Raw genomic sequence first — 25,591 nt, 5'->3', positions numbered from 1 at the left:
GTGGGCCCTCGGGGGCTTGCAGCCATGGCTGGCACCAGGTGTGGGGGCCTCACCTGGCGACCATGTCCCCAGTCGAGCCCCCTCCACTGGTCCTCTTACACTCCAAGTGGACAACTTTGGATCAAACAAGAAACTGGCACCTCCTCCCTCCACTACTCCCACCAGCGGAACGTGGTGCCAGTGGCAGGCCCGCCCTATCCACTGTGACGTCACACAAGCCCCCTGACATCACAGAGGGGGCAGGGCAACGATCCTGATAGGGCTGAGGGGGGGTGGAAGGGCCCCAAGCGTGAGGTGTGGGGCTGTGAACCCACCCAAGACCCTTTTCTGCCTACACACCCAGGCCTGGCTTTGTGTTCTGCCCTCGCTCCTGGGTTTTCCTTTGGGGGGTGTCCATGCTTGCTGGGATGCAACAGTGAGCAAAACAAACTCCAACCCTCAGGGATGCATAGCACCATGGAAGGAGACAGACCAAGTCAGGTAAGGCATGTGCTGCAGAGGAAAAGCAGAGCATGGAGTGGGGGCTCATTCTCTGCTTATGTGAGGTAAGCTGGTGGCCTCAGGCTTACACAGCATCTGAGCAGTTTGGGGAGAAGTGAGGGAAGGCATGCAAGCCTGCAGCAGCAGCAAGTGCAAAGGTCCTGGGGTCAGGCAGGCCTGGCCAATCAGAAACACCAAGGGGCTACACACCTGGGAAACCTGAGGACCCAAGTGGACAGGTCTGGCTGAGGCTGAGATCCCCAGGGCATGACAAGCAGCCAGGGGGCTGAAAAGCCATCTGTGTGCCTTGGAGAAGTAGCCTGCTGGGGCCACAGTAACTTCATGGGGCAAGCCTGGGAGGTAGGACAGGAGGGAGGCCTGTGCTCAGGCCAGAGAAGGGTATGGGAGCAGTGATGAGGCCCAGGTGGCCTGGGCCACTGGGGCAAGGAGCAGGGACTCCCGAGGGAGGGCTGGGTGCTATGGGACTGCAGGACACAGCGGGAGGGTTGTGGGCATGGCCAGCCTGCAGGGTTAGGAGCTGTGTTGGCTGCCAGAGGCTGAGCCCTGGGTGGTGAGCTGTAGCCATGGGGAGTTAGTGGAGCCTTGCACTGGGCCCTGTGTCACTGCAGCCCCGGGAGCGGTGTTGGGATATCAAGGACCCAGCTGCAGGGAGACATGCAGGAAGACAACCTGTGACAACCAGGCCAGAGTGGAGCAGAGGGTGCAGGAGCCAGGAGTGCACGGACAGCCAGGGTGGCCACCTGGGGCGGGCAAGAGCCAGGGTCAGCAAGGAGCCGGGCCCCCATTGAGGGCTGCCTGAAAAGCCTGGGGTCTGGCAGTGCCCCTCCCTTCCACGGCTCACAAGGCAAGGACATGGCTTCAGTCCCCCTCCTCCTCAGCCAGAGGATCTGGCCTCTTGGGGCCATGGTTTCATTGTAACACGAGGGGGACGACAGTCGCAATGCGTGGCTGGTGACCACCATGTGGTAGTGCCCACGTCTAGAGGGCTTCCAAGGGCCCCACATGGGAGCCTGGCACCCATGGCACATGATTCACATGCAACATGCTTCACCGGCCCGAAGGGCACCATTCAACGGTCAGAACAGAGTCTGCAGCATCATGACCTATGGAAGGACGATTCCATCAGCCCAGAAAGACGCCCCGCACCCATTAGCAGGGCCTCGCCATGCCCACCACCCACCCACACCCACATGAGGTGTGGTCTCTGGGGTCCAGCTTCCACCATGTACGTGGTTGTGGGCTTCGTTCGCTGAGCAGCATGTCGGCACCCGGCTCCTCTGGAGGCCGGACAGGGTGCAGGACATTTGCCTCGTGTCCCTTCTGTGGCTGACCTCTGCTGCTGCCGTGGACCAGGGGCTCAACTATGGGACAGCCCAGCGTTCATGTTAGCCTCAAGTCGCGTCCCCAGGGAATGACGAGCAACCGCACCTAACACTTCATTTTAACGTCTGCTGTTGTCAACGGTGAGGCCTTCCCAGGGGCAGGGAATGGAGATGTTGTCCTGGGTTTCCCACCAGGATCCATTTCACCTTCCAAGAACTCTAACCACTAACCCCTTACTATCCTGCAATGGGATTACCTAACCCCCAGCAATCCCCAGGCCTAGCCTCTGGAAGGTGTGGTGGGAAGGGCAGGACCACAGTCGGCCTGGCTCGGAGGGCATGGGGTGCTCCGGGAGTCCTCCCTGAGGGCAGGGACAGGGGCAGGAGCCCAAGGGGAGGAAATCTGCCCAGGGGAAAGGAACAGGTGGTGGTCAAAGGGGAAATCCCAGAATTAAAGCAGCTCTGTAAAAGCTCATGTAAGAGCCAAAGGATGCAATTTGCCGTGTTTACAAGAAGGAAACTACGGCTTCCTTTCAATCTGAGGAAACAAGTGAGGGGCCCTGGCTGCTCCTCCCGACCATCCTCCACACACCATGACCTGTGATTCTAGTCCCTTCTCTCCCAACAGGCCAGGGGGCCATGGAGCCAGGAAACGGTAAGCAGCTCTGGGGGCCATGCCCATCTGTTCTTACACAACCTCAACGTTCCCTATACAAAAAGGCCTCAGGGGCGCCCCAAACAGAGTGTCTCATGACTGCTGGAATGGGGCTCCCAGACACGACACAGATGCCATCACACACCCCCGCCCCCACCCGGATCACAGCCGCAGCAACGGTTCACTCCCCTGGGGCTGGGCCAGAGCCTTGCCAGCAGCCCCCAGGGATGGACTGGACAGCCGCCCGGGCTGAGCACCATGTACCCCAAGGCAGTGGAGGGACAGAGGCAGGACTGCAGAGCAGCTTCCCTGGCTTCATGAAGAGCATCATCGTGGCTGGTGGCTGTAGGCTGCCAACGGCCTCCTTTCTGAGCAGCCCATTCCCCGCAGAGTCTGCAACACAGCCATGAACGCTCTGCAACAGAGGAAAGGCCGTGCATGGCATACGGATCTCAACTCCCCTTTCTGAAAAACTGGAAGTGCCAGATCATCAAGGTCATTTCTAAAACACCTTCTAGGAGTCTGGCAAAGTTCATCAAAATTGAGGCACATTTCCAGAACTTAAGGCTATGGCTGTGACACCTGTGTGCACACAGGACATTCACTGCCCCTCCCAGGCACCTACTAGTAACAGGGCACTGGAACCAACTGGCACAACCGGGCGGGGACAGGGGGTGGGTATTCACGTGGCTGCCAAGCACGGGGGCAACTTGCACGGCCCTGCATGGGAAGATACTCGGGACTCTAAGGACTGTAATCCTTGTCTTCAATCTCCCTCGGATTTTTCATGGTGTGTCACCGCGGCCCATTAGGCTTCCCACAGGGATTTAAGGTGGTGGCATGTACAGCAGTACATGGTCCGCGCACTCTCGTGTGTGGGCAACAAAACCACATGTTCGCATTTGCTCGAAAGAACAAGGGAGGAGACGCGAGGCCCGTCACCTGGTTACCATCCTGGAGGCAGGTATACGCGCTCCTTCCCCTTATGTGCGCACGTTCTCTGAAGATTAGCAAGAAAAACACCTAAACTGCTTAACCCCAGTATGATAAACAATTTGAACCAGAGGCCAAGGTAGCTCACATCCTATTCACAGTGCCTCAACACAAGGGACTTCCTGCCTCATGCCAGTCGGAAATACTGGAAACCCTCCCAGCCCTGGACACCCGCAGCTCAGGGTGCTTGGTGGCCGGGCACCTGGCACACAGACACTCTGTGCAGCAGCTGCCTCACCTGCCACCCAGAGTCCAGGACACACGGCCAGGTTCATGGCTGCGTGGGTGGCCTGCCCTTTGGGGTGTTGGGGGAACAGTAGAGGGATGTGACAAACATGAGCCACCATGTGGGTGCAAGTTACAGCAGCACCAAGCAAGACTGGTCTTTGTGCAGGACACATGTGCCATCACTGGTCTCCCAAAAGTCTGGGAGAAAGAAGACAAGATAGTGGTCACCAAGTCACCCGACAAAGTTTTCTCAGAGCCCAGCGACTGTGCAGTGTACCACTCAGCTGTTCGGGGCACGGCTAGACACCCTGAGAGGGAAGGAGCATCACCCAGGAACATTTTGCCTGCTGCTGGTGTGGCCACATCTGCTCGGAACACGGGCTCCAGTCACTGACCCGGACAGAGGACCCATGGGAGGGTGGGCCAGGGAAGGGCAAGGCTTGCTCTCAAGCACACAAGCATCACACGCCAGTCCTACGAGTGCCATGGAAATCCTGAGACACACTTTCCCTTGTTCCACCCACGAGGCGGGTTACTGAGTGTCTTCCGGCATCAAAGTCATTATTCTGCCTCATGGTGCCAGCTTCCCCTTTCTTACCTACAACCTTCCTTTTCCTAATCTGACTTATCTTCAAATATGCCCAAACCCTAGATTTTAAGGGCAAACGTGGTTGTTCATTCCAACATCAAAAATCTGCACCAAAATATTTAAAAATTTAAGTCAAAAGAAAGTGTAAAGGTAACATGCACCAAAAAACCCCACATCACAGCAGAGAAACTGATGTTGTAACATAAGAAAATCGGTTTAATGATTATGACAATGTAGCAGGAGTCAACACCAGGAGAGTCTGTGGCATTTACATGACAAGGCCCCATCTCTGTGCATCCCAGAGAAGCAAAGTGGGGGCAGTGGGCAGAGCACACAGAATCAGCAGTGCCCCCATCCCAGGGCCTGGCATACGCGCAGAGAGGCACATCCCAGAAGCACAAAGGACAGTCTGTACATCCCAACATCGTACAGAAATGCCAAGTGCGTTCTCTCCTCGCCCTTGGGGTACACAGAGCCCCTTCCACCCACCACCAGCAATCCCAGCCCCTGGGAAGGCCAGGCAAACATGAGTGCTCTATTTACAACAGGACATGTTGGTAGGAAGAACAGTGCTCAGACTCCGCTCCCTGAAGAGCTTCCTAAGATACCAGATGTGCGGGAAGACAAGGGAACGCATCCCACAAGCACCCCCATGGCCCTGTCAGAGCAGGTGCAGGCGGGAAACACCTTCTTACTCAATGCTTCAGTCAGCTTAAGGCAGGTTGTAGGAGACCTGTCCTGGGATGTGGCCGGCAACACAGCCCATTAGACAGGGGAGAAACTGGGGAGTGAAGGCTGTCCCTGAGTCCAAGACTGCAAACTTTGGCACACTCCGAAGAGTTTCCTACAGCAAAGGGCTTGTGCATCACCAAACTCACAGTAAAATAGGGCTTCCTCTAAAGAGGCTCTCTCTTGCCTAGTCCTAGCACTAGTAAGCAGAACATCAAGTGCAGGAAGCAGAGAATTCTACTGGAAAGGCTGCAGGAGGGCAGGCCAGGGCTGAGCCACACACACCCCTGCTGGGGGCATAGCCAGGAGGGCCCAGCTCAAGCCACTGCCCGACAGCATTAGACCTGGGTGAGAATCCAAGAAGCAGAAAGAGTCCAAAAGCCACCAGCTCAAAGGCATCAGACGATCCCCATGCAGTTAAAGGGTCGCTTGACCTGTAGATTGCAAGGCCCGAGTCACACCTGGTACCACATAGGCATTTCTGAAAAGTTTGCAAAGCACAGTGCTGCCATTTGGTCTTAAAGACAGAACACTTGTTCTATGGAAAAGTCTCTCAATGCAAAGCTGACCTCTTCAGAAGAGAGGAGCGGAAAGCTCGGCTCCGGGGCACGGTATCCTGCCTACAAGGAGGGATGAGCTGGCTCCATGGCTGCGGTTCCTGCCCAGGGGCCCTGATGTCCCCAGATTCCCAGCCCAGAGAAGTCAGCAGAGCTGGGCTCAGGCAGGCTTCCTCCCTGCCCCTGCTGCCATTCAGGTATTGGGGAGGCAGGGGGGGATATACCCACATTTAAACTGATTACTTGAGGCAGAATTATATTGCTTTATTCTCACTGCAAGAGGGAAAGCGTTCTTTTTCCCGGTGAGCACTGAAGGCTTGCTGCACACTGATGGTAAACAGCTCAGAGTTTACAGCGGCCTGACAGATGACTTGCACTGGGCCCTTGCTGAGTTAGCTCACAGCACCCCTGGTGGGCCTCCATTGGCCTCAGTGATAGGTAATAAATACTACAGTTATTTACAGGGTCTCAAAGAGCTTTCTCTTGGGGGAAGTGGGGAGTGGGGGAGGCAAACAGTACATTTTGCCACCTTATTAAACCCGCCTACACATGTAGGTCTGTTCTCCCCCCCAGGGCAGTGAATGCACACCATTGAGCCGCTGTTCTCCTGAAGCAGACAAGCGTGGACACCGGCAGTTGACACGATGCTGTGCAGGGGACTTCCTGGGACTGCTGGCTGACACTCAAGTCAGGGTCCCTACCGCACTTGGGTCCACTGCATGTCGGTGACAGCAACACTGCTTCAACAGAAGGCTTTGGAAGGTATTAAAGTATCTTTGCAGATGTAAGTCAGATCACATGGTCATACCAAAAAGAAGGTCAGTCTAGAGCACACGGGGGCTACAGTGGCAGATTACAAAGCAGGTGTCTAGCAAAGCATCCAGGGACCTTTACGCCTCTGCTTCCCAAAAGCAAAGGAGCCAAACTTGCTATTTGTGGGACCAGGAAGGTTAGTGGGAAAGGAATTCTAGCATAGAGGGTCAGCCCAGATACAACAATCATGGATGTGCATTCAAAACAGGGTATTTACAAGAAACATGTATATGTAATTATTTATATATATCTCAATAAAAGCCAGAAACACCAGGTTTGGTAGTCACTGCACTTATTGCAAAATGAGGTAATTGAGATGTTAACAGCGTAAAAATAATGCAGTCCAGCCCCCAGGGTCCACACCTCATGTTTATATTCTTCAGGAACAGTGTGACTGTTTCTATTTGTGTGATAAACTCCAGCTTTTCCATGCCCGGAAAGCAAGATGACTTTTGTCCAGCCTTGCCCCATGGTCCTTAAGGTCACCCTGGCTAGGGTCATGGGGCTCCCGGCTTGGTCTCTTAGCTGGTCTCAGAGCAAGAAGCAACGACATTCCTCAGAGGTTGGTCTCATCCCAGGCAGGGTCGTTCATGTTCTTGAGAACTTTCCTCACCAGCTTTTCTAGGTCTTTGCGGGCTCTCTGCTCCTCCTCCAGAGATTTCTTCATCTTTTTGTTATCCTGTAAATGAAGCAGACCACAGGAGACTGACTGTCTTGGACACAGAAGAGGACTTCCATTTCCCAGGAGCAATCCTAGGCTGGAACCTGCCATCTTCACACAGACACTCCTGGGAGCCAGGACCAATCACAGATGGAAGAACAGCCCTAACTGTGGAACAAGAGAATTCCCACATAACACGATGAGGGGAATGGCTGAAATTTACCAAAGGAACAGCGGACATCTTTCCACATATGCAATGATCTTATTATCTCTTTACAGAAAAATGGTAGCGGCAGCTGAAAGGATGTGCAAGGAGTAGAGCTTTCCTTCCACATTTTCACCTGCACAAACACGTACCCACTGCAGAGTGTCCCTTCAAACGCAGAAGAGAGGCACCTGGAAGCCATGTTGAAACAGAGAGGTTGGCCGAGTGCGTGTCCAGGCACAGAGCGCACCACACCCCAACCCGCCCCCCCACCTCGCATGCAAGGCTCACCATGTGCTCCTCAGGGACACAAGTTGGTATGTAACATACTTTATCCAAAATATGCAAAATACACTCAGTTGCTTAGCCAAGTTCACCTGACTTCTTAAGAACAAGGACCATGTGTTACATCAGCAAGTGTCACAAAGAGAATCTCAGTAGGATTTTCAGAGGTTTTAAATAACGATTCCAAAGGGACCTGAGAGGACTTGATGCCAACAGTACAGTACAAAGTTTGAACAAGTCACTTTAAAAATGTACCTCCTGACCTGTCCCATTCACCAGGAACCAAAGTGAGCCTGCAACTGAGAGGAAGGATGTCCCTTCAGTGCTACTGTGCATATGGATGAATGGGCTTGCTTTTCATCCGCTGCTTTCCTCCCACCCAGTTACAGGGTTAAAGAGCTGGTTATGACTCACCTGTCTCAACTCCTGGACTTCGTCCTTTAATGCATAGACCGTGTCGACAAGACTCCTGAAACAGAAAATGATGAACACCTGAGCTAGGATGAGACACAGCAGCGCTCCAGCTGGAGGCATGTCAAGCCCTCCACGCTAAAGTCCCAGTTAAGGCCAGTGCCCACCCTGACATGTGTGTGTGGGGGGGTGGGTTGCTTACTTCTCCTCAATCACCGTCTGACCGTTACTCTTCGTTTCCTCAACTATCATTTTCTCCTCTTCTGGAAGCAAAACTTGTGGAGCGGACTCTTTGCGCGAACCTATGTCATTAAAACAAACACACAAACCCACAGGTGAATGCACTGGCAGAACTGAAAATCTGACTTGACAACACAACTTAAAAGTTACTATTAAATCCCAGGGACCGTGCGTTACAAAACTCTACAAGATACAACATGGAAAGACAGCTTTTACCAATTTTCTCCACTTCTGCCTAGAGAACTCAGTCTTCCTCATGCCTAAAGCATCTAGATGCAAGGAAGCACCAGCCTTTTGGCGATTTATTAAGCTTCGGTTCCTGAATCGGGATCATGGAGCTTTTAAATCCTGAAATCTTCCACAGGTAGCAAGGTCCTGAACCCAGGGCCCTGGATGTTTTGGAATAAATACCAAAAAACATTGGGAGGAACACTGAAACCAGCCAAAGTTTGAGGCATCTTATTCCGGGCACGTTAGGAAGGTAGGTCAGATGGGCACAGAGTGCTCATAAATGTTAAATTGCTGGCGAATACTGAACTCTAGAACAAGATAAAAATAAACACTGAGGCACGTGGTTTAGAAAAAGATTTATTCTTTCATGAAAACCTAATTTGACATTTCCTGGAACATACACATTTTTCCAAATGGAAGGCGGTAAACCACAGGCAACACCGAGGAAGCACCTGCGTGGGGGCCCTATCCCAGGAAGCCTGCGCTGTGGGACAAGTCTTTGAGAAATCAGGAAACCCAAGTATCTCACAGGGAAGAAAGGAGATTCAAGTCTTTTTGAAGGATACAAGAAAGAAAATTTGAGGTAGTACTTTCTTAAAGGTTGTTATACAGCACTAGAACATTTATTGAGAAATATAAATGTTTGGTTTGAGGGAGGAACGCACCCCCCAGGATACAAACACCCACAAGTGGTATTTTGACAAACATTTCTCCATTAAGCAAACACACTTGCTGTCTGATAGCTGCTAACTGATTACGGAGATGCCGATACAATTCGCTGGTCTCCCGGCTTGCCAAACGGTAAGATGGCTGTGCCTCCTCACATCACAAGAGACGTTCACTAGAACACCGTCTTAAAGATACAAGGATTTAAAGATGTTTTAGCATCCTTGTATCAGCTCACACTCCTCTGACCAGGACTAGCAATTACCATCAGAGCCTGCCAGCCACGGGGCTCACAAGCAGCACGCCACAGGGAAGAGCACTGGAGTGTGCCGGCCACAGGGCCTTGGCCTAGATTCCCCCGGTACCATCTGGACGTCTGCGAGACCTGCTCCGTTCCATCACACAGCCAGGGAAGGGTGTCAAATCCAAGCACACCATGAAACGTAATGGCAGGAACCAAATGAAGCTAGGCTGCTGACCTCCTCCTGTCATCCAAGCATGAGAAGATTAAACTCTGGGCAAGTACCGCTGTATGCCATATGGCATGAGCTCCAGCACACACACGTTTCTATAGCAAGGAAGGAAGGGCCCCCTCGGTGCATTGTAACTTCAGGACTATGGTCAGATGGAGCACTTGGGACTTCGTCACGACAGGCTGGGGTATGGGGGTGCATCGGCATGGTTTCAAACAGGACTGTCCACTGATGCTCCTCTGTTCACACCCATCACTGCCAGGGACAGGGAGGCATCGCTCTGTTGTACCCCTCACTATGGGGCTGCCCTACCCACCCACCCTATCACAGTCACCCATCCACAAAAGGAATTACTCTTCAGACAGAGTGAAACATCCTCAGGGGAACACGTTTTTAAAGACATCACTGCTAACAACTGCCTCCTGGAGGATCACCTATTCCACATGCCACGGCTCTGTGACGGATTGCAGGCACGTTGTCTTCTAGGCCCTTCCGGGGCTTCTGGGCCACACTGGAAAATACTGCTCAGGAAGGAAACTGGTATGTGAGACAAATAAGAGAAAGCTCAGCGGGACAAGCCGAGGTAAAAATTCTGAAGGCCATAGAACATCCCGTGCTTCCAAGACATGCAACGTTCCCTCCGTTTTCATCTGAAGGCTTAGTTCATGAGCTATTTTGCCCAGAAAAACAGAGGGATTCATAAGAATTCACATGTGCATAGACATGTAGCAAACAATGGCTTTGGCGACTTTGCTGTGAAGAGAGGTCATTGGACAACTTAGCCAGATACTAAGCGCCCTCGCCATCACCTGCTCCATCATGGTCAGATCAGAACAGGCACCAGTTGTGTGTCCGTCACCCTTGGCTGGAAATACGACGTCTCATTAGCTCATTCATGTGAGGACACGACAGGATGAGATGTTCATGTGGCAGCGCTGTGAAAGACTGGCTTCCTTACATCTCTCTCTGGCTATGTCCACCACTTGTTGCTTCCTGGGCTCACATCAGGTGCTGCCAGCACTCCCAGCTTCAAACATCAAGAGAAACCAGGGACACCTGTGTCATAAGGTGACATGCATGGATCAGATGGCAGGTGTCATCCCACCCGCAGGAGTATGGAGGCCCAAGACTCGAAAACAGAGCTCACCCGCTCTGCAGAGCTGCTCTGAGAATTTAAGAATCACATCCAATATCTTTTACCAGATAAAGTCACAAAGATAAAAGCCCTAAACTCCAATAGGTAACGTGACATCAGAGGACTAAGCCCATGAGAACTGGTGTAAGAGTCACACATACATGGTGGTTATTTTTGGAAAGGCACTGAAAGCACACCAGAATTTACTATAAAACCTTCAGTTTGAGAATGTTACAGTCAAAATTGTACTGACTTAACTGGTAATTCCTGAAAGGTGGTGTAGAAAATGTATGTACGGATTTGACAGTGCACCAGGCAGCTGGTAAACCACAGCTTGTAGACTTTACTAGCCTGCAGAGAAATTCACAGGATGCTAATAATGTGCCTAATTTCAATGTAACATTTTTCTAGAAAACTTGGTTTTTCAGCAAAATAAAGGAATAGTCTCCAGGGAGGTTTATAAGTTTGTTCTTACAGAAATAGCCAAATTTTACAAAGTAGATTTATCACGTTATCTCAAAGATAACAAGTATTCTAGAGGGATCACACCATGTTTTCCCTGAATTATTTAAGTTTGGAAAAACAACCGAACTCACGAAGAATGTTCTGTCACTTTATTTAAAAACCTCTAAGGGCTGCAACACAGACGAATGGGTTCATGATGGCTCCAGCACATTCAAGGTCTGCATTTCCAGGAGGTAACGGGGAGCGATGGCTGGTAATACCGATTCCATCTTGTTCACATCCACACGATGACTTGCCTCGGAGCTACTGCTCCAGGCCCCTGGGAGGGAATATGTGCCCTGACCAGAACACCTGTCCAGAACTTTCCTGAAGTTGTTCTGACAGGAGAGAAAAGTTTCTTGTCCTCCCCCCACCCCCACTTGGCCCTCTGCTGCTCATCCCACTGATCTATGTGATCTGTGGACAAAGGTCTGGACTTCTTGGAGAGCAGCCATGCAGCACCTGGCCCACAAGCCCACCCAACATCAGTAAGGGGGACCCCCCCCTGAATAATGCTCTGTGGAAACATTTGGCATCACCTCCTTCCTTTTCTACCCTCAAAGTGTCTTCTCAGTTCGGAGGATACTTTGCTGTCCCTCCACCATCTAACAGGGGTTCTGCACCACATTGTTCTGGAAAAAGCTGATGGCTACAGCCACTTCTGGAAGGTCCACAGTACACACGTGGCATGTTGACAGTTTTCAGGAAGTGTGCAGTAGCAACACCCACCTACTTTAATTCAGCATTTCCTAAAGTCACCTGAGTGCTGACCCTCATCTCAGCAACATTGCATCATTTTGTATGTCACAGATCAAAAGGAGTGTTGGACTAGCCTACAACCCTGTCTGCGCACAACTGCTGGTTGGGTTTGTCGCTGCTGTTCAGTACAGGGGTGAATACAATGAAACTATAATTTACACCTAGCACCAATCCAGTATTTCTCCAACTAGAAGACCCCCCCCAAGAAGGTGTCTGCAGATGCCTAGGATCGGGCTACTGAGGCCCACAGACTCACACGGCACGGCAGCTGCACACTGCCCCCAGAAGGGGCTGCTCTGGGTCACACAGCTGGAGCCGGGTAGGAGATGGTGGCTTGGGGAGCCAGGGAGTGTGCTGGTTCAGAGGTGTGATCTACAAACTGGAGACACTTGTAGTCCTGCCCACCCCCAAAACATCTGCAGACCCTCAGAGCACCATAGGTCTTCAAAAAACACGGATCTAGCGAGCGCTTGAATTGCACAGAGGACTTGCCTGGGCAGCACAGAGCAGGAGGCTCAAAGCCCAGGGCACCTCTCTGTGGTCAGACTGCCACCTGACCAGAAACACTGATAGAACACACAGCTCCATCAACTCCAGGGCACGCATGTGTGCATGTGTGCATATGACTGAATCGCCTTGCCTCAAAAACCTAAACACATTGTTTGTCAGAAAAGATCATCTGCCTATTTGGCCAGCTGTCCAGTACATTTGTGGTAGCAATCCATAATTTCTTTAAATTCATAATCCCTCTAAAACCTGCACCTAATTATACTCAATTGAAACTGAACTTTCAGCCTGAAGGGAAAATATTACAACTTTCAGAAATTATTTACCAAAGGTCCTTTGTTATTTATGGCTATCACAGGATTCTGATTTTTTTTCCTTAGGAAAATGTGAGGAATCTCTTTAGGGAACAATTTAATTTGCATGTGTTTACTGCCTGCACCCTGCCCCAGCCCCACGTTGACACTCCTTTTTGCTTCTTAGCCAGCTGGGCATGCACTCAAAGACTGATCTTATTCTTTAAAAAAAAAAAAAACAACCCACAACTATTGAAGTTGCCCCCCCCCCCCCAATTTATGCACAAAGAACCAAAAGTGCTTCTTTCTGAACACAAACCTTCTGGTGACTGAAAACTTCTTCCAAAAAAAAAAAAAAAAAGGAAATAAAGGCGTGTCAGGAGTGACCCTGTATTGTCTAGAACATATTTAGTCTAAGAAAGTGCACATTTCTCTATCAAACCAGATAGAAAGTGTCCCGTTGCCTGGCCTTCCTCTGGAAGACAATGTACAGGAGAACAGCCAAATCATATTCAGTTGCAAGCTATGCTACTCCCCCGTCCCCCAGTAACAAATATTAAAAGCCACAGGCTAGCAAATGCAAAATTTATTTCAACTGTACATAACAGATGTCTTTTTTTTTTTTTATAAAACAAACACTTCATTGCCATATGCAACCACAGACAATATGCATACTGTACAATACAATGCAACATTCAGGTATACATCCAACTGAGTCTTCAAATGGCAGTCACCCACTAAAAATGGCTTTCCCATTCACAGAGAAAAAGCACAATAAATAGATTTTTTTCAAGGTCTTATACCACTATATACACATTACTGTGTTTTGGCAATTTTACGCAAAACACATAGTATAGCTTATATACTGTGGCAAGCATCAATTCAATGTCCATACCACGCAGGCCCCCACGAAGGCCCAGGATGGCTCCCACCCACTTCTGGGTCCAGGGTCTGCACCCACACACTACCACACTAACTGTGCATGTGGCCAGGACAGAGCTGCCCCAACCAGACTCCACCTGGGCATGCCCCAGCCCTCGGGGTGCCACGCCGCCACTGCCACCGAGGGACCGCGATAAGGCCCATGGCACTAACACTTCCAACCAGGTCACAAGAGCTAATGGTGCCAGACATTCAAAACAAGCCCCAACAACCAGAAGTCAGGGTGTCATTTATGCAGTGATCCCAGCATCGGCAAAATCACTGCCCACGTGGCTTTCACTGGTACCAAAGGACTGATGGAATCATGTCAAACCTTGGTGTAGAGAAAATGAAAGGTCTCAGGAAGACAATCCAGACGACACTTGGCAATAAAGAAATATCCCTGTACGGCAACTGTGTACCTTAATGCTGGGGGGCATGTGCTGCGCACAACACGGGCTCACTGAGGCATGGTAAAAGGCGTCTAAGCCAACGCACAAATAAGAGCCTCAAAGCAAACAAAAAGACTTTGTATTATCAGTGCCAGAAAAGGTGACTACTGTACGGATACAAAAATCAAACAACTGCTTCTCAGTTCAGTGCGTGAACTTCATAGCCCTATTTCTCCCAAAATTCCATTTATTATTTGGCTGAACACCTATAAATCCCATCTCTACCGTGGGTTAATACTGGGCTCTAATTTTAATAAGATACTACTCAACTTTCTTATTTATACTAATTGATATAAAAATATGAAATCTCCAGATGGCATGAGTGGCTCAATAGATACTTGGGCACAGAAGTATTTGGAATACTGGTTCCCTCAATATCTCACCGCACGCAGTACTCAAGCCATCTGACTCTAAGCACTATACCACTGCCAGGGTCCACCAGCTCCTCTGGGAATGTGAGCAACAGGACCCAATGCCCAGCCAACAAGGGCATGGGGCACAGCTCAGTCATCTGTGTGCAAACAGAATCAGACACCGAATACGTGGGTTTAGGGGTGGGGGGACCCCAGCCACTCTGGGGAGAGGGAAACAGGTTATTCCCACTTTATTATGGCATCTTGTTTTCTGAAGCTGGTTTCAACGAATACTTAACAACCTCGAGTTTCCATTTTCACACCAAGTGCAGCATGCATGAGAGACAATGACTAGATGTGGGTCTGGGTGCTACAACTGAATGTAACAGGTCACATTCAGTTCTTTCTGAAGCAGAAATTCATCTGAGTGAGGCCAGTGAAATCTCCTTACAACAAATTCCAGGGATGTGGGGGCACCCCTCTCCATCTGAGATTTTATTAAGTGAGTTATATAGTAACTGAGGTCTTCAATGGACTCAGGTGTTCCCGTGACAATGAGGAATGAGGGTTACATATGATGGGTTGCTGTAAACAGAGTTTCACTGCAGCAAGCTGCTGAAAACAAACCATGTGTCCATCACAGGCAGCGTGACAGGGATGTCGGGGCGCAGCCAGGCTGGGACTGAAGCCAAGCACTCACCTGGCTCTGAACAGAGTCTCATGTACACCTTCAGAGGCTGAGTGCTTCCAAGTTTGGACCGAATCTTCAGTGGAGTGGTACGGGCGTGCTAAGCACCATTGAAGAGCAATTGCTCCAAATAAGGAGTGTTTGGTATGATGCTGTGGGGAAGGGTCTGAGCTCTGACAGTAACGAGGCCCTCAGAGAACCCCCACCCCATGGGCAAATGGGGAGATGGGTTGGCTGTCTGTGACACCCTGATGAGAGCAGATTCTCCTGCCATGGCCCAGAGCCCATGCTAGCCACACCCACACACGGCTCTCCATGGCTACAAAGCACCCTGAGGAGCCCTCAGAGCACAGCTGTCTGAACTGGACTCTGTCCTTCTATAGCATGTTTCCTTTGCCCCTGTCTTCAACTCAGTCATCAGTGGGTCCACTGAACATACAACATTTAGATCCCTAATCAGGCCAGTCTCCTCCATGGTGCTGGCACTTAAATCACAAACCTATATGTCTCAGTATAAAATATAAAAGTGTTCACACAGCTGTATCCAAAAAGAAATGAGATGGGTGCTACAGTGAGAACGGGAACCCAGAGCTGGAGAGCCACCGCCACCCACATAGGAAAGGACCCTGGGGCGCGGCCCCACGAGCGCACCGTCTCCTTCCACCGCGGCAGCTCGCATGGACTGTAGAACTGGCCAGTGGGCCTCCACAAAGTACAACGGGAAGTATCAGCAACGCTCTCAAAAGTTGTTAAAATATCACATAAAAGACAAGGAACAGCAAGAAAACATCTAAGAAAAGCAGGCTGCGATACAACAAGCATTTGTTAAGAAAAGCTCAGAAGTGCATTAGTTCTGGTGAGAGATATATGAGCAACAGCTCTTACGAGATGTAGAACCCATTCTGTAACTATGGGCTGTCCATATACTGTCATAGTCAGAGTCTTCCGAGAGGTCTGAAGGCTCCAGACGGGACAGGCTACTGCGACGACCCAAGGAGTCTAGACTTGATTGGTCGTCGTCGGCCAAGACGTGATTATGCATCAGGTCAGTGCCTTGCCATGCTACGACGGGGACGGATGGAGTGACAGGCAGAGGTGGGAGGGGACGGACAGGAAGAGCCACAACCAAAAACATGGAAACAAAAGCAAAAGGTGATGGGAAGAGAAGGAAGAGAGAAAATATTGTTAAAAACTGGCAACAATGTTCATTTCTCCTTATTTACGGTGGGTTTTAATAGCACAACCCGCAGAATAAAACTGGATTTCAATAAACTGCAGTCACAATATTGTTCCCAAACTGTCCCTTACATAAGCCCATGTTCACGGATACTTCTATAAACATTTCACAAGTGATTCTATTCCACTCTATGAACCAGTAGTCTCGTTTAGGACATTTGTAAAAGGAGCCATTTATGCATTTCAGTAGAAAGTGTTCTTTATATGGACGTATGGAAGCAGGAGAGTCCCAGAGGAAGCTCTCCCGTTGCCAGTCTCTAAGTCCCCAGAAGTTATCTTAATGGTGGGGTCTAAACTTACCTTATCTAAACCACCAGCACCGTAAACATTTCAGAGCGGAGAAAGGGGCCCCCCCCTTGCAGCTGCACCACACTCAGAGTGCAGTGCTCCCCAGAGCTCAGCCAGGGCAACAGAAAAAGTGGGATGCCTGTTCCCACATTCCCAGCCCTGATGCAGACCCTTTTACCAGCAGGACAAGAGACACGATAAGCCAAGAGCCACTGAGTTCACAGGAGGGCGACAGGACAATTGGCACAGACAGGAGAAGAGAAAGCAGCCCGAGAGGAGTCAGCCACAGGGAGCAAGGGTGTTGGCCAGGCAGCCGCGAGGGAGGCATGCAGGGACACTGCGTGACGCACAATGCATACCACGGCAACCGCTGGCCATCCTAGTCCTGCGTCCACTCCAAATTCATTCCATTCCCAAACCAGAACAAGCAGAAGTGGGCCAGTTTGGATTCCTCCAATTAAATCCCTGGTCTCTATGAAGATCACTACTTCTTGAGACAGAAATTGATACCAAAGATGTCTGGCTTGTAACATCTTGGCATCCAAACATATGCTGACAGGAGGTGAATTTTAAGGTCAAGTGTATTATCCTGTTTTTACTAAGCATTTAATATGAAAAGAGCTACCTCCATTGTAACCCCACACTACCTTTCCAGCATCAAAGATCATTTTCCCCTCATCCTATCTGGTCCCAAGACTCCTTGAGTTACAGTCACCTGGGATTATACACAAGGCCCCAGACTATCAGCTGAAAACAAAAATCCACATATCATGCAATGCTCTTCTTACACAGGAGAAATGGAAACACGTAATACAGAGAACAAATAACGTACACAATCTACAGGCCATCACTTCCAGGCAGCCAGAGCAACGAGGCCACAGGCATGGGTCACGGTCTCCCAGATGAACAAATGAGACTCTCACGGACATACATACAAAGTTCATGTTACCCGGTCTGTTTACCTGACACAACCAGGTTAAAATTTTAAGTAATTCAAGTTGAGAGAATTCTTTAAAATCTCAACCTCAAAACCCAAACACTATGGCCACGTTTTACATAGCCTACTACTTAAAACACATTTCTTATCAAATCTAAGAAAACCAGGATCTCAAAAGACAAAATAGGCTGTATTTACAAATGATTGTTTGGCTTTACGTATACCCAACCTTCAAGCCTTTCTAGGTCTCCCCCATTCTGCTGACCAGTTACTATGAATAAGCATTCTCACCAGGGCAAGTATCAAGTATAAACAAGAATTTCAATGGCGCAGATCGGACATTTAAAATATGGCCACAGAGAAGTCTCTGCAGACTGTGCCTGGAGTTCGATCCTGTCAGCCCTACCTTTTTAAGCTGTCGCCATCTTTAACAAAAGCTAAAGCACGTAAAAATTCCCTTTCCCACCTGTCCTTTTTTCCAGAATCAGTCTTGACACTAGCCAGGATGCAGATTTGAACCGCCACAGAAAAGGTGGTAGGAATGAAGCAGTGATCAGCAATGTGCCCAAAGTCAGGGTGGAAAGGGAATCCAAAACACAAAATCCAACAGAAACAAGTTTCTATGCCAGAATACAGAGATCCAGTTCTCGAACAAAACAAAAACAGACCCAAGAAAGCCCACCTAGAAATGACAGTGCAGGACCCCATGTGGTGCCCATGGCCCTGGCTCCAGTGAGAAGAGAGAGTAAATCAGCCCTTTCTTCTAAACAAACCACACACACCCCTGCATCTGCCCCATCTTCAAATGCTGGGAGGTTGCAAACAAGAAGAGCCCACTTTTTTTCCGTCAAAACAGATTAAGATTTTCTTACTAAGTAAGACTTTATGTATAAAGATAAAGGAAAATTCAATGGTGCTGCAATCTACCAAATAAATTAGCTGGGGTCTACTTCCAAAAATTTCTAAATGCATCATTTAAAAGAGGGGGAGGAATGGGGGCTAAAAAAGCCTTGCTCTAGGTTATTTTTTACAATTCTAAGAAAAAAAGACCCCACTAACCACACCAATAGTTTAAATAGCTTAAAAATAACTGAACCAATCTTCTGTCTTCTGAGCACATCTTCTCTAAATAGAAGAAAGCTTTTAAACTCTGGCAGCATCTCCTACATAAAGTTTCCCAACTGGACAGTGTGTAGAATTCCATTCTCTCACTGGCAGGTCAGCCCCTCTGCGGTGACTTAGGACGCCAGGCTGGCCAGCCAAGTGTCCCTCACTGAAGACTGCTCCGCCATGCCCACGGGTTGCATTTGGGGCCCAGCACCGGCCTCTCCTGATGGCGACTCTAACCCCAGTGAGGCACTACAGTTCCTAATCCCCAACTGTGAAACTTACTTGAGTTGAGGGTTTGCCGCGTTTTAGCGCTTGTACAGTAAGCTTCAATGACTTTCAGAATCTGTGCGTCTTCTTCCAAAGCAGCTGTGCCTGTCAAGATATGACACGCCACAATCAAGCTAAAAGTTGACATGTATAACAGGTCACAAACTAAAAAACAATTTCTCTATTTTCTTCTCAGATAAGGACTTTCCAATATTTACAAAGCAGTTCTATTTTTTAAAGTACTGTTTATGCACAACATATCTAGCAAAAAGGTTAGTACCCTAAATATATATATAAAAGCAGTCTTCCTAGCCCATAAGAAACTGGAATTGAAGAATGGGCCAGGAACAAGCAACTCACACAAGAACACCATAAGAGGTTTATTCTCGCTAAGAAGTAACAAAACAAAGCATCAGGTTTTCACACACCAGCCTAACAAAAATACCAAGTCTGACAATCCCCAGTGCCACCCACAGCTGATAGCATGAAGACAGGTAGAACCCTGGAAAGCTCTGGAAAGAGTATTTCCTCTGACCCTCCAGTCTGCACTCAAGAATTTATCTAGGATGAAAAAAAACCACAACCTCAACCTTGAAGGTATTAAACCAGAGCTCCCCAATTACGGATTACTCCAGACACTGGCTTCTCGTGCTCAGACTACAGGTATGCAGAAGGATAGACTCTTCCAGACTAACAACATCTAGTGATATCAGTCCCAGATTCAGAACCTCACACCCAGCATACTTCACATGACCCTATGGTTGAACTATTCCTCTTTTCTGTTTTATTAAGTTTTCTATATTCTTTTATATTTTCTAAGATATCACTTTTGGGTATTTATTTTAAAAGGCTCACCTACTCTAATAAAAATGTAAAAGTATGGAAACCTCGAATATTTATAAGCTATATAAAGCCTCAACAATTTATGATAGTAAGATATGATATAAGGCAAGGCAGACATTACTAAAAAATAGAACATCAATGACTTCTGGGATTTTTATGGTTTCAGATCTCAAATTTAGGTCTTTATAATCCCACTTTGAGTTGATTTCTGTGTATGATGTAAAAAAGTGGTCCAGTTTTCCCAACACCACTGTTTGAAGAGACTGTTCTTTTCCCCATCGTATATTCTTTCCTCCTTTGTCTTGGAATGACAATATAAGCATGGGTTTATTTCAGCATTCTATTCTGTTCCACTGATGTATGTATATTTTTGTACCTATTTTAATTAGAACCAGCTTTGTAGCATAACTTGAAATCTGGAATTATGGTATCTCCCACTTTATTTCAAGATACCATATGATTCAGTAATTCTACTACTGGATATTTACCCAAAGAAAACAAAAACATTAACTTGAAAAGATATAGGTACCCCTATGTTTACTGCAGCATTATCTACAAGAGCCAAGTCATGGACACAACCAACCCAAGTGCCCACCAACAGACAAATGGATAAGGAAGATGTGTACACACACACACACACACACACGCACACACACAGGAATATGACGCATGCATAAGAAAGATGAGATCGTGCCATTTGTGACAACATGGATGGACAAAGAATATTGGGCTAAGTGACATACATCAGACTAAGGAAGATAAATACCATGATTTCACTCATATGTGGAATCTAAAGTAAAAACAAAGAAATAAAAAAAAAAAAGCACCATTAGACCTGTAACAGAAAACTGATGGCCTGAGGAGTAAACAAGATGGGGAATAGGAGGTGCCAAACATCCAGTCAAGGAGTCAGTCGTGGGGATGGAAGGCACAGCATGGGGAATACAGTCAATGGCGTGTTGGCACTGTATGGTCACAGATGGGAGCTGCACTGGTGTTAAGCATCGCATAACATACAGACTTATGGCCTGGAACTCACGGAACAACCGTGTGTCAACTACACCAAAATTTTTTTTAAAAAGAAAATACAAATCTCAGCACCAAGAGTTTAAGAGCTATGGAGAAAGGGACTTAAATGTTACTGAATGGAGCCCATCGTTTCATGATGGGCTCTTCCCTCAGGACTAAGAGAGGGCACTCCTCATTTTACTTCAGGACCTGCTGAATGGCAACCTCACAGGCACGTCATTCCACCTCTGCCCAGAGGACAATGACCTTTGCAGGTGACAACCTGTCCAGACGATAGGATCAGATGGCTACGTCATATGTGGATTGGTACGCCCAAAGAAAGCACACTCACCGGCCTCTGCAGGACGTAGCATTAAGTCTATGGTGATCCTCCTTTCCTCACATTTCCTTCATGGCAAAGGCTATTGATTCCGAACGTAAGCAAGACTAAAATAACTTGGGAAAATACCATGGGACTATACCCTCCTGATACAGATGTCACACAGCTCACATCTCTCCTCTAATCCACATGGAACCCCTGGCTCTCCTTTCAATCTCCCAGTCTCTCCACATTCCCTCTGCTGGCGCCTCACCTCCTAAGACCCAGACTCTGTCTTCCTCTTCACAGTCCATCTCATGGCTTCAGCAGTCCTGAATTCTCACCACCTGCCAGGGCCTGTGATTCCTCCTGCAGGAATCCTTCCCAGCCCTGGCACGACTGCGCTGGGGGGTCGTCCTGTGTGCTCTAGGACATTTAGCAGCATCCCTAGACTCTACCCACTATAAGGCAGCAATACCCACACCCAATTGTGGTAACCAGAAAGGCCTCAAGATGTTAGTAATCTCCAGGGGTGCAAAGACACCCCCAGTTGAGAAACCACAGCTGCAGGCTCCCTCTTCAAAAAAATCTGAACTCTGTCCATGATGACTACACCATCATCGTCACCTGGTCACCTCGCTCAGTTTGCCTGCTACCTGCCCTCCCTACTCCCACTGCTGCTCACCTGCTCTCAATACAGAAATCCATGATCCTGTTCAAACCCAGGCCCAGCACCCTCTCTGCTGACAGCAGGACTGCAACTGCCCAACTGCTCAAGGCACCTTTGAGGGTCCTCTCTCACCACCAACCCACCACCTCCTGCATGAGCCCCAGGGGCTCCTTGCTCCACCCACAGAGACACCTTTCAGTAGAAACAGGAAACTAAACAGGTCAACAGTGTGCTGTGCAAGGAGTGGAGGAGGGAGGGATGCTGGGGCCATTTTAGAAAGGGTGGCCAGAAGGTAGGGGGAGTGGCTGTCATTCAAATAAGCACCTTGCGCGGATGGAGGACACAGCCCAGTGGATGACTGTGGGAGAGCTAGTTCCCAGGCACTGGCTCTACAGCCCCCAAGGCAGGGCTCTCCTGACCCCTTTCACCAGGTGCCCTGGGCACGTGGCCCATGCTCAGGATCAGGAGGACGACGACCACCATGATGGCAAACAACACAGTGCCCACTGCAGTACACAGCAGGGGGCGGAATACTGTGAGCACCCCAGGCCATTCACTGCATCTGCCACTTCCAGCTTATCGTCCTGGGACAACTGGTGGAGCAGGCCCATGTGTGGGCTGCCTGGGCTCTGGGGATCCTGCAGAGCCCCCGAACCAAGCAGTCCCCTTCCTTGGGGCGACAATAGCCAACACTCATGTTCTGACTAGAAATGTCTCTCCATGAGTTGTTTTTTTTATAAACAAATCCCTGGAGGGTCCCAGATAAATATGGCAAAAAAGAAGAACAATGCTCCACAAAGTCAGGACCTGTGACAGGTCCTAGGCACGTGGGGAGTAAGGGGATGCAGGGGCCAAGGAGACAGAGGTTCCCACTGTCTGGGCCGTTTCCCTATTGTGCCTCAAGTCCTCCTGCTGTGCCAGACAGTCCCACAGCCATCTGTGCCCATGGAACCCCTTCTGCCCGTCACACCAGAAAACCAGACTGGCAGTGGAAAGAAGTGGGTGGGCATTTGCGCACACTTACTCTCTCCAGTGGCATCTCAAAATAGCTCTACTGGCTCGCACAATCAACTGAGCATCTCCCGTGAGCCAGGCTGTCCGGGAGGTCAAGTGTTGAATCCAGCACCACTCCCAGCATTTCACAAGTTTACAGCTAGGCAGTGTGAGTAGTACAAACACAGAGGGAGAAACGAGGACTGTGGCTGCAAAGCAGAGTAGGGGTGTTCCCCAGACACGTGGAGACCACAGGGCAAGGAAGGGCCAGAAAGAGCAGGCAGCCCCAGGTCCACCCTGCACACCTGGCTTGGATTCCCAGGACAAGGGATCAGAGAGGCCCAGAGCGCACAAGCAGTTCCATCAAGTAGAAAACCACACATGGCATTGCTAGACAGCTTTCCTGCTTGTGCGTGTCAATGCCGAAAGACTTCGCTGCTCTCACTCCTCAATGTTCTTTAAACAAGACGTCAAGACTCAAACCCCACAGCTGAAGCCTCTAGAAAGCCACCAGCCCTCTATTCCATGAGTGCTATACACAAGATGGGCCCATGTCCTCTGCCACACATGCGGTGTATTACTTACTTTTCCGCAGTGCAAACTCTTCATCTGAAGGCTTCCGCTCAGGCTTGCGCTTAGGTAGCAACTTTTTCATGGTCTTGGGACTCTTACTAAGATCCTAGAGAGAAAAAAAAGAGGAAAAAGTGCTGACATTCCAAAGGCAGTAACTTTTCCTGGTGTGTGGATGAGTCGGTGACTGCATGGAATAGGAAGCAACTACAGCCACTCACAGTGAAGAGCTCCCTACTTTACTAGTACTGGGAGTTCTTGGCCAGCTGCTGAGCATTCATATAAAAATCAATAGAGCTCAGGCTCTGATGGAAACCCCTGTGTCACTGGGACCTGTCAGCACTGTGACAACACACCACAGAGGTGTTGCAGGCTCGCAGCAGACCAGCAGCATCTGGAGAGGAGAGGGGATGGCTGGCTGACACAGGCAGAGATGCATGCATGCTGCTAATTCTGGAGCAGACCCATCTGTTGTAGAGAACCAAAGAAAGACCCGGAAAACTAAGGCTATTTTTAGAGGAAAGGCAAAAACAATTCCTTCCGGCAACGACTGGAGGCCTCAAGAAAGGAGGAAAGGGAAGAGATCTCTCCATGGGCCCTGAGGGAAGAGGCATGCAGACGACAGAGCACTGGCTCTACCCCTGGTGTGCACATGCCAGCTCACGCCTAAGTCACAATGCAATGGTCTGCCCCTCCCCCTGAAATACAGCTACCAAAGACCACACAGCAGTTGGAGATACACAGAGCAGGCTACAGTCCACCCAGGCAGGCCAGGAGCCAGCTGCCAAGCGTGTACTCAACACTGAGAAGGTCTCACTTCTGCATCACCCAAGGCATACAAGCTATTTGTGAATCTTAAGCTGTGACACCAACGTGGGCTACAGGAGGGAACAGACTGAGAGCATAGCAGGGACACAGTTTAGTTTTTAAAGGTAGCTCTTCCAAGATCTCCTCTGCTAAACTGTATGGGCTCTTAAAAATGCAGCAGAAACCTGTTTCCAGGGCAGCCCAGGTGGCTCAGTGGTTTAGCGCCCCCTTCAGCCCAGGGCGTGACCCTGGAGACCTAGGATCAAGTCCCACATCGGGCTCCCCACGAGGAGCCTGCTTCTCCCTCTGCCTATGTCTCTGCCTCTTTCTCTGTGTCTCTCATGAATAATTAAATCTTTAAAAAGAAAGAAAAAAAAAAAAAAACCCTGTTTCCAAAGAAGTAAACACAGCACATGTTGTATGGCTTCCACACTTCAAAACGAACAGAGACAGAGCCCTGGGTAACACAGCATGCACACATAGGCTGCATGCCAGCCCGTGGACCTACGTGCACACTCTGTAAGAGAACCTCTACTAATCGTTCAGAGGTACTCTGACACGGGGCCACTGTTACAGATCCCAACCCTGGTCCTGCAGAACCAGATGCCTGGGTACCTCCTCTTCTCAGCCCACCCTTGACCTCCCAGCAGGGAGATCCACACCGGCTAAATTAGTAACAGACACCAACATCCGCCATGTTAAGTGCCGTGGCAAAGAAACCTAGGACTTGGGCATGTGATGACCAGCAAGAAAGGTCCTAACAGCAAAATTCAGTAACAAAAACGTGTAGAAGGCAAGTTATAATCTATATAATACTCCTGTGGGTCATAAATCATTGAGGGCTGCTACCAAGGTGGAGGGTCCAGGGCCTCAGGCAGATGCTACCTCTAATGGACCTGGAGAGGTGTACCAGGACATGGCACCCCACACCCCACACTCAGGGCTGGCACTCAGGCTGTCCATGTGAAATCACACTCAGACCTACGCCCAGCACTTGAGTTATGGCCTTCCTCAAGTGCAAATATTTCTCAGACCGTATTTCTCGAGGTACTTCCTTTCCTGCACGTTGGTTCAGCATAAGCATCTGGTGTGACCATGCAGGACAGCTTCGGGAGCAGAAGACTTGGATCTCCAACAGAGTCAGAGAGCCCCACTCTTCCACCTTCATTCACGCATGTGGTCCTCCACTCAAACAGCTACTCGTGACCAATGCAGGGTTCCAGGTGGGCCTTCACTCATGCCTGGAAAAGGGTCAGAAAGCCTAGGCCACACCCAACATGAACTAGACATGCAAAGTACATCCAAGGTCCCCAGAGGCCAGGTCCGGGGAAGCCCTCTGCTCCAGGCTCCAGGTAGCAGGCAGCAAGGCTCA

At 49.3% G+C, this 25,591-nt stretch overlaps 1 protein-coding gene across 16 annotated transcripts in view; it reads right to left on the bottom strand.

Moving 5' to 3' along the window:
* Positions 1 to 4,478: 4,478 nt before the first annotated feature.
* The window catches only part of ARHGEF7 (Rho guanine nucleotide exchange factor 7), a 123,501-nt gene continuing 102,388 nt past the window's right edge, over positions 4,479 to 25,591 (bottom strand). For 8 of the 16 annotated variants that reach the window (XM_072761033.1, XM_026008848.2, XM_072761032.1 and 5 more), the window contains 5 exons: positions 23,428 to 23,521; positions 19,025 to 19,114; positions 8,152 to 8,251; positions 7,953 to 8,007; positions 4,479 to 7,066 (listed from right to left, as the gene is read on the bottom strand). In XM_072761033.1, the coding sequence (XP_072617134.1) occupies positions 6,944 to 7,066; positions 7,953 to 8,007; positions 8,152 to 8,251; positions 19,025 to 19,114; positions 23,428 to 23,521 (462 nt within the window). In that variant the 3' untranslated portion in view covers positions 4,479 to 6,943. Of the gene's footprint in view, positions 7,067 to 7,952; positions 8,008 to 8,151; positions 8,252 to 13,328; positions 16,234 to 19,024; positions 19,115 to 23,427; positions 23,522 to 25,591 lie in introns of those variants that run through there. The other 8 variants (XM_072761030.1, XM_026008847.2, XM_072761027.1 and 5 more) reach the window with 2 other exon arrangements.

This window comes from Vulpes vulpes, chromosome 6 (genome assembly GCF_048418805.1).
Source record: "Vulpes vulpes isolate BD-2025 chromosome 6, VulVul3, whole genome shotgun sequence".
Lineage (NCBI taxonomy): Eukaryota > Metazoa > Chordata > Mammalia > Carnivora > Canidae > Vulpes > Vulpes vulpes.
This window is presented reverse-complemented; position numbering and strand designations above follow the sequence as displayed.